Source organism: Heterocephalus glaber, unplaced genomic scaffold (genome assembly GCF_053883595.1).
Source record: "Heterocephalus glaber isolate CG9 unplaced genomic scaffold, H.glaber_assembly_v1.0 deba00000331, whole genome shotgun sequence".
Taxonomy (NCBI): domain Eukaryota; kingdom Metazoa; phylum Chordata; class Mammalia; order Rodentia; family Bathyergidae; genus Heterocephalus; species Heterocephalus glaber.
In genome coordinates, this window is record NW_028258142.1 from 24143905 (window position 1) to 24159015 (window position 15111).

The window sequence follows — 15111 nt, forward strand, 5'->3', positions numbered from 1 at the left end:
GAAGTTTTCATAAAGCAGACCTTTAATGAAGGCACCCGACCATGCTATGCCTGTGACCCACCCCTCAGGAAGCCTACATTGCATGCTGTGGGAGTGACAGTAATACTCAAAGAATCCAAGTAGAAGATGAGTTCTGTTGAGTGGCATTATCATTACTTCTTTCTTCATATGTTCAGTGTGGTTTTTATTCCCCTCTTGAAATTTCTGTCATATTTCTTTAGGCCTTTTTTAAAACCCTAATACTTAAGTTTTACGAAAAATTTTGCTGGGATGAGCATAATTGTTGAACTCTTTCTGGTATCTGTTTCGAAAATACTATTTTCCCTCACCTAAGCATCTCTTTCTGTGACTATTTTCCTATCTTTGATAAACCTGTTGAACTTCATCATTGGGGCACCTGGTGTTTGGAACAACATGTTTAGCAATGAGGTAAAACTTCAATGTGTCCTCACTGAATTGCCTAAAAGACTGCCAGGAGTTGTGGTGCTGTTTGAGTTGAGTTCTGTCACACAGAGACACCATTGCACTGGCATTAAAGCATACAAAACAAACCTGGGGTCCTTGTCTGCATGTGAGTCCTGGTCTTTCTTTCTCCCTATATTACTATAAAGGAGTATAGGTAGAGTATCCCTTGTCTGAAAGTTCTGGGGACCAGAAGTGTTTCAGATTTTAGGGCCTTTCAATTCTGGAATATTTCCATAAATTTTTTCAGTGCTGCTCAAAATTTTGAGATTTCAGAATATTTTAAATTTTGGATTTTTGAATTAGGGATACTCCATTGAAGTAGTGAAAATAGCCAAGCTAGTGGATACAGGAATACTTGTTCTCTTCCTACTGCTAACAGCCTGTGTCAGGTGGGGCTTATGCTCAGGCCTGTTTTCTCATATGAAAACAAGAAAATTTTCTCCAATGTTACTTCTAGCTCTGTAATATTATTCTTGTTACTTCAAAGATGAATCGTTACACGACTACACCTATATATGCATTCCTGTTGTGCTGGGTAGCTTAAACGCATTATAAATAACTAGATTTTAATTGGGTTTATTTTGTGACTCACAAGTCCATCTCTTCTTTTCTTAGAGTCTCCTCCTCCTCCTCCTCCTCTTCCTCCCTGATGTATACTAAGAATATTCCAACTTTATGTTCCTCGACAGGAGTCATCTATATGACGTATGTCTTCTCGCTTTTTTATCAATGCCTATATCTGTTGCCACTGCCAGTTTAATTCCTCTCCAGTTTTATGCATGTGCTCGTCTTACCATACAAATAGCACTTTTGCTCTCAGTCAGATCTCTTTCTTTTCTCTCTAGCCAGCTCTAGTTTATTTTCCATTATGTGCCCTTAACAAAACTAAAAAAGGGTAACTTAAACATTATTTTCATTCAATTATAACATAGTCTTGTAGATGCTGGAGAAGGCAAAAGGCAGGGGGTGGTTTGCCTTGCAGATTTACCATTTTATTGTATGACAGGCTTGAAGTTTTTGTTCCTCTCAGTTTAACATTTGATAGCAATATGGGTAGAACAAAGTCAATATATATAAACCTTGTAAAGGCTTCTTCTTGTTTTAAATTTTTCATTAAGTCTTGTTATATGCCAGGTATTTTTATATATAACTTATGGAGCACCATTTAGGATGAAAATATAGGAAACTACGGTCTCCTTGAGTACTGGGACTACAGATGTGCACCATCCCACCTGGCTCCTTTTTTGACTTTGTAAAAGCTCCCATTTCTTTCAGCTGCATCAAGAACAATATACAGAAGGAAAGTGTTTGCTAGTCACAGAAGTACAGTAAGGCCCCAACTTACAAACAAGTTCCGTTCTAGGAGAACATCAGTAAGTCGGATTCATTTGTAAGTCCAACAAAGTGAGTCTTATACACCTTCGCTCAAATATACAATGTAAAGCCAAACCCCCCCCCAAAATTCAAAAAAACAAATGCAAGATCCATTTGTGTCTGGGGACGTTTGAAACTTGAAAGTTTCTAAGTTGGGGACTTACTCTACAGTGAAATTCAGATTTTAAAAGCAATCTGACCATCAGCTATAGAAACGAGGAAATTGTGACCACTTTTTGTCCCTGGCAAAGGTCCACAGACCCTTAGAGGCTGTGTTCTGCCTGTGTTGTGCCTGAAGATGTCTTATACCAGCTGGATGCCTTGAAAAAATAATCAGATTGTTAAGGAATTCTGAAACAGTGCCTACCAGTGAGGCATTTCACCCTGCATTTGGAACTTCAGAAAAATTTCCCTGCCTATACTTAGATTTTAGGGGGAAAAACCCTACCAAGAAATAGTGTTGCCTTATAGTGCATCTGTTCAGCTGCCTCTAGTTATGCTGTGAACCATGCCCACGTTTACTTCACATGTTTTTGGTCTGCTCAGTGAAAGGCTGAACTGATAGCAGGCCCTGGGTCAGGGGTTCCTCTTCCTTAGCCTCAAAAGCCAAAAGAGATTCTCTACATTTCTCTCCATGGCTTGTTCAGGAAGGGAAAAGTGGCCATGGTTTGGGAGTTAAGAACAGTTTGGCAACCACACGGGTCATAAGAACTATTTGTGTTTTGAAAAAAACTCATAAATGCTGAATGAAAAGCAGTTGCTTCTATTTTTCAGAACTGCAAAGGGTAACTGAAAACATAGGTTTGGACAAGTCGCTACAGTTATATTTTTAATTTTCCAGACCTTGGGTTCTGCAACTGGGGCAAGATTTTTGAAACTTCTAATTGAAATAGTGTTGGCAGTCACTTCTCAGTGTTTGTGCACTAATAAGTTGTTTTCGCCAATACATTTTCTCTTCTGTCAGTTTTCACATTGATGACTTTTGATACTTAAGATAAAATTCACAATTCTCTAACTTGAAATGTTACATCATGGCTATTGGAAGGATGAATAAAATTATGACTTTAATTTTTATCCATTCTGGAAACTACACACACACACACATGTGCATGCACACACAAACACACACACACACACACACAAGTTAAGGTCATAGTAGGCCATTGATAAATAAGCCTTTGAAAGCTAAAGAGGGTGTTAGAACTCTTTTAAATACAAGTATAGGAGGGCAACCAAAGTAAGCTTTGGAAAACATAAATTCATTTAGAAAGATAAAAAGATGTCTCACGCTGCCCATAAAGAAGCTAACCCTCTGAAAGATGTTGAAACCAGCACCTAGAGTTTCACCAGGAACCCAGCATCTGTCAGTCAGTCTGTCTCTCTCCCTCACTGTCCCAATACTTTCTCTCTCTGACCCTTCAGAAAAAAACACATCCATTCCACATTTTAGGAATTTACATGTTAAAATTCCAGACACAAACACATCTGAACACTAATTCCAGAAGATCAAGAGAGAGATTCATTGGCCCAGCTTGGGTTTTCTATCAATGAAGGTTCAGTGCAGGAAATAGAGCCCTGTAGGTACTTGTAGCAAAAACTGGTTAATACAGAGGAAGTAGGTGCTTTGAAAAGCTCTTGATGGACTGAAACAGCTGGTTCTAGGCTGAGTCTCTAACCTCTGGGTTACTCGCGAAAGCTTCTGCCTTTGAGGTTCCTCTGACGACCTGCTCAATTGGAGAAGCCTTTGCAGTTGCCTAGCAACATCTGGGCAGATGGAGAATGGTTATGAGCTCTACCATAGAAATACCAAAAAAGGGAAGGGTTGCCAGGCTCCCATTCACTTCTTTCAAGTTACAAGTGGGTCTAAACAGTGAACCTCATTCACAGTGAGAACCTAGCCACCAAGGTAATCTGAGAACCTCTCCAATTAGAATAAGGCTGGAACAAAGGTTGAGAGAGCCAGTTCATAGTATTTACCACAGATTATGCATCTGCCCATGGCTGACTTGGCTGTGGTCAACAAGACAGGGACACACAGGGCATACATGGGTGCCTGGGGCTTACCTTGCAGGTGGGAGGTATGGCTTATATACTGGGCAGATAAGCCAAATGGAATTCACCACCCACCTGAGATCCTTTCACAAATATTTATGGAGGCTTTGTTTAGCAACTTGTACCTCTGACTCTTGAGCTGGGTTTGGAGTTGGGAAAGATAGATGGTGAGCAAGAGCTTTTGTGTGTATTGTTCCATGAATGCATATGTCTTTGTTTTTTGTTTTGCTAAAGAAACATTTTTTGTCATCTTATGATCCACTTATGATCCTCAGTGTCTTCTCCTTCTGCCTCATAGCTGCCCACATTGGTGTTGGAATAAGTGGACAAGAAGGAATGCAAGCTGTCATGTCCAGTGATTATTCCTTTGCCCAGTTCAGATACCTGCAGAGGCTACTGCTGGTGCATGGTCGGTGGTCTTACATAAGGATGTGCAAGTTCCTGCGATACTTCTTTTATAAAAACTTTGCATTTACTTTAGTTCATTTCTGGTACTCCTTCTTCAATGGCTACTCTGCACAGGTAATAAAATATTATGTTTAAACATTATTTTTTATTGAGTAGATCTCTTCTTAAATGAATAAAACCCTAATTCTGAAAGAACAGATTTGTTTTTTTCCTCTCTATTTGTAGTTTGGGTTACATATCTAGTTGGAGGTATAATCAAGAATATGGCTTTTCTGGAATGTTTCTGGTACTTTAAGAATAGTTTTTATTTACCTTTGGAGATTACTTATATTTTTCTCTTCATCTTAGGTTACTTTTCCATGTCACTTTGTTACTTTGCTTTGTGATAACAAACTGCCAACTGAGAAGTGTAAAATTATAATTGACCAAGACTAAAGGAATTATATAAATTGAGAGTGATGACAGCTCTATTTTCATGTCTGTTACTTTTGTTTTTTGTCTTCAGTTTTTGCTGAAATGGGAGGGGGGGTACCTCTGTGTTAAATTTATAATGTAGCAGAAAAATATCATTGGTAAGAAATGAACCTAGGTTGTCAAATCTTCTTTTTGATGTTCTGCCATTGTACCTTGGGGTCAAAGGAGCCTCAAGTTGTGGGCTAGCAGGTCTGGGGACATTCTCCTGACTCTGGGTCCCCAGTCCACTTCCTCCATCCCACCTTAAGGAATGATGTGTGGTTTATTGCTTTCAGAAACATGTTTTCTTTTATATTTAGCCCGATGATGCTTTATAAAATGTTTTCATGGAAATGCTTGCCTTGTAACATAAAAGTAACCAAAAAAAATTTTAATAGTATTTACATACCTCTGAACCAGTTTTATTAAGTATTCTATTTCACTAATAAAGGGGGATGAAAATGATGAACATTCATTTTCTAGCATTATTCAATCACAATAGTCTTTTACCAAAGTCTTTTTTTTTTTTTTTTTGCTATGGGGATCAAACTCAGGACCTTGCGCTTTCGAGGCAGGCAGCAGCACCACTGAGCTAAACCCCAGTCCCTTTTACCAAGATCTTTTTGGAGCATATACCCATGTTTATCTGGGTGGGGTTTGGGAGTGGGATTTATTTCTATGGAAAGGTCTGAGATTCTGCCCATTGGATAGAAGAAACAAATGCTTACCTCCTACAGGTGTAGATAAGGGGTGTTTATTCAGATGGGCAAAATCCCCACTGAGCTGGGGACATTTCTGCTTAGAGGAAGCAGGTAAATGTGTCAGGCAGCCTGGCCAGTTGTCTGTGTATGATCCAGAGCCTCTGTCAACCCTTGCAGACGGCGTATGAGGACTGGTTCATCACCCTGTACAATGTGCTCTACTCCAGCCTGCCTGTGCTCCTCATGGGGCTGCTCGACCAGGTAGGAGCTGGGTGTGGGGAGAGGAGAAGGTGATGCCTGCTAGAGAGGTTACAGCAGAGATGTCAGTGCATCTTCTAGGTTTCGTTTCATCCTGACGAGACCCTAGTATAATTCTGTTGTGAGGCACCCACTGCTGTACTTATTTTGTAGTAAGAAAAGGGCATTGCTGTGACTCTGTTGGATTCATTGATCAGAATGTTCCTTTCAGACACTAAGACGAGACTGTTTAGACACCCAAGAGTCTAGTATGTCTGTATATTAATTATTTACTTTGAAAGTAAATTTTAACACTTTCCAAAATTTGTTTAATTTTCAAATTGGTTTACATTTTATTTAATAGCAATTCTCAGAAAAAGTACTTTAATAAGTAAAATGGGATAATTAAGGAGTAACTTGTCAACATGTATTTGAATATATTTTTGAAATAATATATTCTCTCAAAAGGTTAAAAAAAAAAGAAAAAAATAGCCTTTTTTGGACATTTTCTTGCCCTAAGTAACAAAATGATAAAATTCTACTTAGTCCCTTTCTGCATTAAATATCAAGTAACGGTGGACTAAAACCATGACACTGATCTCTGCTCACAGAAATACGACAAGATTTGTCGTCTCATTCAGTGCTTGCTTTCCTAAAACTTAACAGCAAACCTGCTGAAAATGTCTCTGCCGTCTGTTTGACCTACTGGACAATACACTACTCTAATTTTGTTTTCCCCTTAAGGATGTGAGCGACAAACTAAGCCTCCGATTCCCTGCTTTGTATGTAGTGGGCCAAAGAGACTTATTATTCAACTATAAGAGATTCTTCGTCAGCTTGTTGCACGGAGTCTTAACATCGATGGTCCTCTTCTTCATCCCTCTTGGAGCTTATCTGCAAACTGTGGGACAGGATGGAGAGGCACCTTCAGACTACCAATCTTTTGCTGTCACAATTGCCTCAGCTCTAGTAATAACAGTCAATTTCCAGGTATGTGGCTTTCCTGACTCTACCTAGTGCCTGCTGGTCCCAGTATATCCGTACATAGGCTGGTGTATGTACAGACTATTCTCCCTCCAACCGAGCCTTCCTCTTTATAGAATGAGTGCTATTTTCATCCCTCATCACAAGCACAGTTTCTTTTTGCCTGAGTCAGGGATGGTTTGGTTTCTGATTGTTTGATATTCCAGTCAAATCATGCCTAAATTATCAAATCCCATTTTCAGAATTCTTAGATATTTTCTTTCTTGCTAACTCCTTAAAATGAATGCACTACTTTTCTCTGATTTCCCAACAGATTGGCTTGGATACTTCTTACTGGACTTTTGTGAATGCTTTTTCAATTTTTGGAAGCATTGCACTTTATTTTGGCATCATGTTTGACTTTCATAGTGCTGGAATACATGTTCTCTTTCCATCTGCATTTCAATTTACAGGTTGGTATTTTCTAAATTCCAAAAATAAATGTACAGACAAATGTCATTAGATTCTGACATAACTTCTGGGTAAATTTTAAAAAATCATAGAGGTCAATTATTTCTAGTAAAAATTAGTTCCTGACTGGAAATTGAATGATAATGTGGGGTGTGAAAGGTGGTAAGCAAATTACAATAATGTTAAGGTGCAACTGTATACTTGTTAGTTCAATGACTGAAAGGTTAGATAAGTCTTTTTTCCTACATAAAACCAAATTATCAGTAGACTGATAAGTATACATGCATTGCTGGTAGCACTATAACATAATCTTTCTAAAACAGTATCTGAAAAATGTATAATGGACCATCAAACTTTTCATACATTTTGACTGGGTATTTCCACTTAAAGAAAATACCCTGAGATAAAACATGCCAAATTTTAGCAAAGTGACTTGTACAAAAACTGTACCTCTATAACATTTCTAATTATGAAAAAGGGAATAAGCTGAAATAGCACAAACCCCTAAGAATATGAAAGTAGCTAATCAAACTATAAAATACCAATATGAGGGAATACCAACTGAAAAGTTGGCTACATCTTTGAAGATACGTATACAGAGCAGTAACAGAAAATAAAAGTTATGTGGCCAGTTGTATAAAAATAAAAGAAAATGACATGGCCGGGGATTTAGCTCAGGGTGCTGCCACCTGCCTCACATGCACGAGAACCCGAGTTCGATCCCCGGTACCAAAAAAAAGGAAAGAAAATGACAAATCCCAGAATGAATTTCAACTGATATAAATATCATAAGTATCATAAATATCAAATATCAATAAATATCAAACTGGAATTTATAAAATTCTTAATTTAAATAGCTTAGATGATTCACTATGAAAAAGAGCCCCATAAACTTGTTTCCCTATAAAAGATTGGGATTTCTGTGGGCAGTTCCTGGGCTATGAGACAGTTGGTGTGATAAGCCTTTTCTTATGATGGTGCTAGTTTTGTTCATGATGTGTTTTTCCTTACTGACTGTTTGAAAATTTTAGGGCCCAGGTACTTAGAATGTTCCCATAGGAAATAGTTTTAAATCTAACACATTCGGTAGTGTAAAAACCACATTTAAAAAATAAAAATCATTATTTTCATGAATTTAAAAGTGTAAGTACAGAAAACATTTTGATAAATTTGGCTCTAGATGTCTGCCAGTTGAGTAGTATATACTGATTACCTATTTGTATTATAGGATTGTTACTTCCTTTGACATAAAAATCTAGAAGGCCGGGCCAGGGATTTAGCTCAGCAGCATAGCGCCTACCTGGCAAGCGCAAGGTCCTAAGTTTGATCCCCGGTTAAAAAAAAAAATCTGGAAGGCAAACTACAGTGGGAAAAGCATGGCTCAAATCAGACAAAAGCCGGTTTTAATCAGGTGTTGCCATAGCGTCTGTGTTTGCTATTCAAACCCAGGGCTTGGTGCATGCTAAGCATATACTCCACCACTGAGCAGAAACCCCAAATTCTAATTTTGCATTTTCTTTCTTCTTTATTCATTTATGTACATTTGCCTGGACAAAGAACTGACCTTGCTCATTTAGCTTTGTGCAGTTTGATCAACTGATTGATATGGTACTGGGGATTGAACCCAGGGCCTGGTGCACAGTAGGCAAGCAACCTACCACTGAGCTACATCCACATCCCGTTTAATTTGCTTTAAAATATCCATTCCTTGAGCAGTGATGGGTTATTTTGGGGAGGCTAATCTGGCTGTGAGACTTTACCAAAGATAAACCATTTGTGGATTAGGAAATACAAACTATGTACTTAGAATGAAACAACCACTGTGATTTATTCCCATGTTCCTTCCAGGCACAGCTTCCAATGCCCTGCGGCAGCCATATATTTGGCTGACTATCATCTTGACCATTGCAGTGTGTTTACTGCCTGTCATTGCCATCCGTTTCTTGTCAATGACCATTTGGCCATCAGAAAGCGATAAGGTATACAGAAACAGTCCTCCTCTAACTCTGCATGTCCCTCACAGGAATCAAAGCATTTTCCAACAGCACCTTTCCTGCAAATTTCCAAACTCATGGGAAACTTGCTTGGAAAGCATTTTATGAATGCTTCTCTTTCTCTGTAACTCCATCTTGCAAATAAGCCCTTTGGGGTGGGATTTTTGTTTGCTTGCTCTTGAATACAAAATGTCCAAATGTAAACAAAGAAGAGTAGAATAATGAAGCCCCATATATTTCTTCCTTCCATTTAACAATTATGATGTTAACATTTTGTCATACAAATAGGGTTTGTATCCCCCCCTTTATTTATTTAAAGCAAAATGCCCCCTCCTATAACAGGATCCTTTGAATTACAAGTAACGGAAGGCCGTGACTCAAAATGTCTCAACAATAATGTACCATCTCCACTTGGTTAAAAATTACCAGGCTTCAAGTTCAGATGACTGAGCAAATTAATGTTGCCAAAAAAGGAGTTGGGTCCTTTCCATCTCTCTCTGAAGCAGTCTTCATTATTAGCTTCATCTCACACTGAAAAGTGTTACAGCAGCTCTTGGTGTCACACCCAACGTCAATATCCAGAGAAGAAAAGAGTGACTATTCTGTAGCTTTCCCCCAGGATCCCCGGGACTTTTCACCCAGGAGCCATAGCACACTTGCCTCGGGACTCGCCAGAAGTAGGTCACAAGCCTGTCCTTGGATTAATACCTAGTGAGGGAAGTCAATCAGCCCCAGGCCCATGAAAAATGTGGCGAATGGAGGAGGGGTACCTGTACTAAATCAGCTTCCAGAAAGGAGAGAGTGGATGTGAGCCGGCAGCCTTCAGTAACTCCCCGCCCTGGCTCCCCCAGCCCTCGGGCAGGGACGAAAGTATGCAGTAGCAGAGCAGAAAGCAGAGCTACAGTTTTCTCTTCAACCTGTACCAGTCCGAATGAACTGTGACTTGGAAAGGGCACTAGTTTAGGAAAAGTGAAAGTCCTGGCTTCCTGTTTTCCAGCTGCAAGAGCTTAGAAGCATCACACACACAGAAACACACACACACACACACACACACACACACACACACACCCAGGTTGGGGCCAGCTCCTACCCAGCTCCTTTTGGCCGGCGTCCTCTTTTTCACAGACCTTCATGTTCAGCCCTCCCACATCTCTCCACCTTTACAGATCCACAAACATCGTAAGAGGCTGAAGGCTGAGGAGCAGTGGCAGCGGCGGCAGAACGTGTTCCGCCGGGGCGCGTCATCAAGGCGCTCGGCCTACGCCTTCTCGCACCAGCGGGGCTACGCAGACCTCATATCGTCAGGGCGCAGCATCCGCCGGAAGCGTGCGCCGCTGGACGCCATCATCGCCGACGAGGGCTTCGCGCACCAGGGTGCCGCCGAGTACCGGCGAACGGTGGAGAGTTGAGATTACCCGCAGCCGAGCACCTGCACACACCGGAAATATCTATTTTTTTATGGAAGGCCCTCAGGACCATTTTTTTTAAACTGAATGTGTCACAATGATACTGAAGGCAATAATTTTTGTAACTACTTGGGTTGGGCTATTATGCAATAGCAACGCCAAGAGAATCTATTACTCAGCTGGTTATGGTCATTATGATTCAAAGGGAATGTTTTAATCCAGACTCAATCTAGGACAAAAGAATTAGAAAACGTCTTATATTTCAGTTCGAATGACCCTGCATTATAAAATTCCAACTGACTTTTCCTGTCTGTGATCTTCACGGATTTCGCAGAGCACGGGTTTCTTCCCCCTATTGGCCGCATTTTTAGCCAAGGACACGCGCGTGTGGCTGGGAACTGAACCTAGATCCTTGTACATGCCAGGAAAGAGCTTTACCACTGATCTACCTGCCAGCCCTAACAAAGATTTACAGGCTTTTTACAAAACAATTTTTAAAAACTGAGGGCATTATCAATGGGTATTAAGTTACAATTAGAATAAATTCTGGTGTTCTGTTGCATAGTAGGATGTCTGTAGATAATTATAATGAACTATGTATTTCAGAAAAGCTAGAAGAAAAAAACTTTGAATCTTTGCACCACACAAAAAAAAAAATGTTTGAAGAGACAGAAAAACAATGATCTGGGCACAATACAATGTGTACTTTATTAAAATATTACATGGTAGGCTGGGGGGTGTACAGCACCATGCAGAAGACCCTAGGTTCAGTCTCCAGCACCACCACTTTTTAAAAAGGAACCATCAGATGGTATTCCATAAATATGTGTAATTATGAGTAAATTACTAATTTAATTTTTTACCAAAAAAAAAAAGAATCTCTATCAAAAAACTTAGATGTAGTTCCCTTTGGCAGAAGACACTATTTTATCCAGGCTTGGTGGCACAGGCCTGTTATCCTAGTACCTAGCACTGAGGAGACTGAGGCAGGAGGCTTGCCGTGAGTTTGAGGCTGGCCTGGACTACATAGTGTTTTGAAGGTCAGCTTGAACTACATAGTGAGACTCTGTCTCAAAAAACAAACAAGAAAAGGAAGAGAAGGAGGGAGAGAGGGAGGAAGGAGAAAAAAAGAGAGGGATGGAGAGGGAGGGAGAGAGAAAGGCTGGCAGACAGGCACTATTTTAGATTCCTCAGCCCACTGGACATACGGCCGTGGTGTCATCAGGGCGACTGGTCTTCATTATCCAGTAAGTGAAAGGTTGCTGCTACATAAAGGAATAGGCCTAAAACCCAGGGGATCCTTTGGGAGCCCTCCCTAGCACTACCTGGGATAAAAATGAAAGACCCAACATGTAGTGGAAGAAATAAGTATAAACATACAAATAAAATCTGAGGATATCGGTAATAATTGCAGAACATTTCCCAGAGCTGTATTTTGAAAAGCAAACTTCCATGCTTGCCTACATGCAAAATCCTTTATAAGGGCCCTAAACAGAAGCTGCACTCTTTGTCACCTCTCTTGTGTCTTGACCGAAAAAGCTGTTGGGAATAGTGCTGTTTTTCAAACTTTAAGGATAACTTTACATGGTTATGAAAAATACCTTCCTCCATAAGGTAAAAGTTATTTTTTTCAAATGTTTTTTCTTATTTTATGCCTTTCAAGTCCCTTTGAAGTCGTATGAAGAAATCACAAGTGTACATTTCTATATACACAGGACAGAAAAATTTAATTATAATTTTATAGTGCATTTTCTAGGTGTGATAAAATTCATGGTTATTCTACAGAAATAAATTTCTGAAAGTTTACAACTTTACCTTGTAAATAAAAAGAATTGTATGTTTCTTTTTTTTTTTTTTTTACAGAAAAAAGTTAGCTTGTGTAATTTTGTCAGTTATAGATTACTCTCCCGTTTTTTGAATTGTGGGAAAGGTTGACAATGCAAATGTGTCAAAGACTGTTGGGTGCAATATTAACAATTTTAAAATACAAATTGCTTTGGATAAATTATTTCTATATGCTGTAAATTTGAGATTGAATGTATATTTTTGTTTAAAAAATAAATGTTTTAGTAAAACCTTTGGAAAGTATAATCTTTTTAAATACTTTTAAAATTGGATTCTTTTGTTTTTGTCTTTTTAAGAGCAAGGTATATGACAGAAGAATCTAGTCCTGTAAGGTTTCTCAGGGAACTAGGGGTGCTATTGAGGTGAGAAATTAATTTAGGAGCAAGATACCAAGTGCTGGGTGAGATGTGACTGATAAAGGTAATTAGGATTTAGAGGCAGATACGGATTTATAGTTAGTGCAATCAAGTCTTTTCTCAGGACAGTGCATCCGTCTTTGTGTGTGTGTGTTGGTCTGGCAGTGCTGCAATGAAACACAATGCCTCATGCATATTAAGCAAGCACTTTACCACTGTGCTGCACCCCAAGCTGCGTATCTTAGTATATTTAGACAAGGGGCAATTCATTCAAATGACCACAACTTGGGGCCGGGCACTGAGCTCAGTGATTCCGCCGCCTGCCTCCCAAGCGCAAGGTCCCAAGTTTAATCCCAGTTACCAAAAAAAAAAAAAAAAAAAAAAAAAAAAAGGACCACAACTCTTTGGAACCAGAAAAGAGGAACTAAGTGAGCAGATAGTCTAGAAACACATGATGAATGGATGGCAGAAAAATGGGCAAAAATTAGGAAATCAAAGAGGTGAGCAAATAAGAAGGAAGTGGGAGCCCCGAATTTGAGGCTGGAGTAGTATGTGTGAGGACCTGACTTCGGGGCAGGTTATTAGCACCTGGACACAAGGGAAGCCATGATCCCACCAGCAAAGTGTGACTATCCCACAGAGAGGGAGGTTCTCTGTATGACAGAGGTGGAGGACTTCTTTGGGGAGCATAACTAGCAGCCGGTAATAAGAGTACAGTATCAGTATGAGGGTACTCAGGGTGGGAGGAGAAGGAGCAGGTTATTAGCATCTGCAATAGCCATGATATGAGAAGGACTCGGAGCATACCTGGGAGATCATTCTTCAAAAAAATAGAGGCCACTTCTTTCTGCAACAGAGCACTGCACTAAAGTTGTCTAAGGGGTATTTTTAACCACAGAGCACTACCTAAAGGTTGTTAGTCATATTCTGTACCAGGAACTGCTGAGCAATGACATCTAGTGGGGATGAAATGATTAGTAAGACACATCAATGTGATAGCAAAATGTACCCTAACGGAATCTAAACATTTTTAAAAGTTGTTGCCTTCACATGATGTGAATGAAGCTTAGAAAACTGCAAGATGGCATCTAAAAGTCCTGTCACAGTGTGCCAGGAAGTTATGGAAGTGATAAAATTTCTGGTGCATTTATAAAAACAAAAAGGCCTGGGCTGGGGATTTAGCTCAGTGGTTTCGCCACCTGCTGTGCAAATGCAAGGTCCCCAGTTAGATCCCCGGTAAAAAAAAAAAAAAAAAAGGCCTGATGAGATACTGAAGTAAATCTTGGGAAGAGGTGGAGGTTGTGACACTTAAAAATAAACATGGTAATAATTATTTTCTACAGCAGATATTTCTCCAAAGAAGATTTATAAAGGGCCAATAAGCATAAGAAAAGAAGTTCAGCATCATTAAATATTGGAGAAATGCAAACCAAAACTATGGTGAGATATCACTGCACACTCACTAGGATGACCATATTAATAATAGACTATAATATAGGGAACAGGAAAGGGAACATCACCAGAGACCCCTGCAGTGGGTCCTGGTCTCCTATGAGCCACTACAACACAAAGCTAACAGTAAAGACAAGAAAAAGCTGGGTCTTCGGGCTGATCAGTGCTGTTCTGGGCAACAAAAACAAAGGCCCCCAAGTGCATCCAGTATTTATTGATTACAAGTGTGAGTAGAAAGTGAGAACAGGGTATGTTTTGAAGGTATCTAGTGATATACTATGAAACATCTGCATGATGGTTCCAAGCAGGGCTGTAAGGGAGGAAGCACTGCTTATCTTGCTTGGTTAGAACAAACCAGTACGGGAACCGGGTACAATTAGCAAACAACCTATCAGGTCAGTAAGCAGCCATAATTTGCGGGAGAGGATTTTAATTGGGGTCACACTGACCTCAGCTATACATAACTCAGCAGAGCCCTGTCCCTTCACAGACCAGGTCTTAGGTCTCTGTGGCAGCCACTGGGGGAGGAGCTATACTCACTCAGTCCACCATCTGACATGCCCATTTGAATCACACAGGGCTTCAGTCAGATTCCTGATATAAAACAATATAGCCAAATTATGGAACACAAGAAGCATGTGTCACTTATAGCCTGCTACTACTGGGCAGGGATGTCTGCTACACTGTAAGTGGAAAAATTGGGACTCTGATACATTGCTGGTGAGAATGTAACATGGAACAGCTACTCTGAACAGGTTGGCAGGTCTTTGGTAAGTTAAATGAATTACCGTTTGACCAAGAAATTCCCTTCTGAGGTATGTACCCAAAAGAACTAGAAACAAATGTTCAAACAAACACTGAAGAACTAAGAGTCATGGCAGTATTATTCATAATAGCCAAAAGGTAGAGACAACCCAAATGTTCATCAACAGAT

General features: G+C 39.8%; 1 protein-coding gene across 3 annotated transcripts in view; it reads left to right on the forward strand.

The window, feature by feature from the left end:
* Positions 1-12603, forward strand: part of Atp8b1 (ATPase phospholipid transporting 8B1) — a 133192-nt gene extending 120589 nt beyond the window's left edge. For all 3 annotated transcript variants that reach the window (XM_021239201.2, XM_087192112.1, XM_004858399.4), the window contains 6 exons: positions 4190-4413; positions 5631-5714; positions 6435-6680; positions 6988-7126; positions 8973-9103; positions 10285-12603. In XM_021239201.2, the coding sequence (XP_021094860.1) occupies positions 4190-4413; positions 5631-5714; positions 6435-6680; positions 6988-7126; positions 8973-9103; positions 10285-10527 (1067 nt within the window). In that variant the 3' untranslated portion in view covers positions 10528-12603. The remainder of the gene's footprint in view (positions 1-4189; positions 4414-5630; positions 5715-6434; positions 6681-6987; positions 7127-8972; positions 9104-10284) is intronic.
* The last annotated feature ends 2508 nt before the right edge of the window (positions 12604-15111 follow it).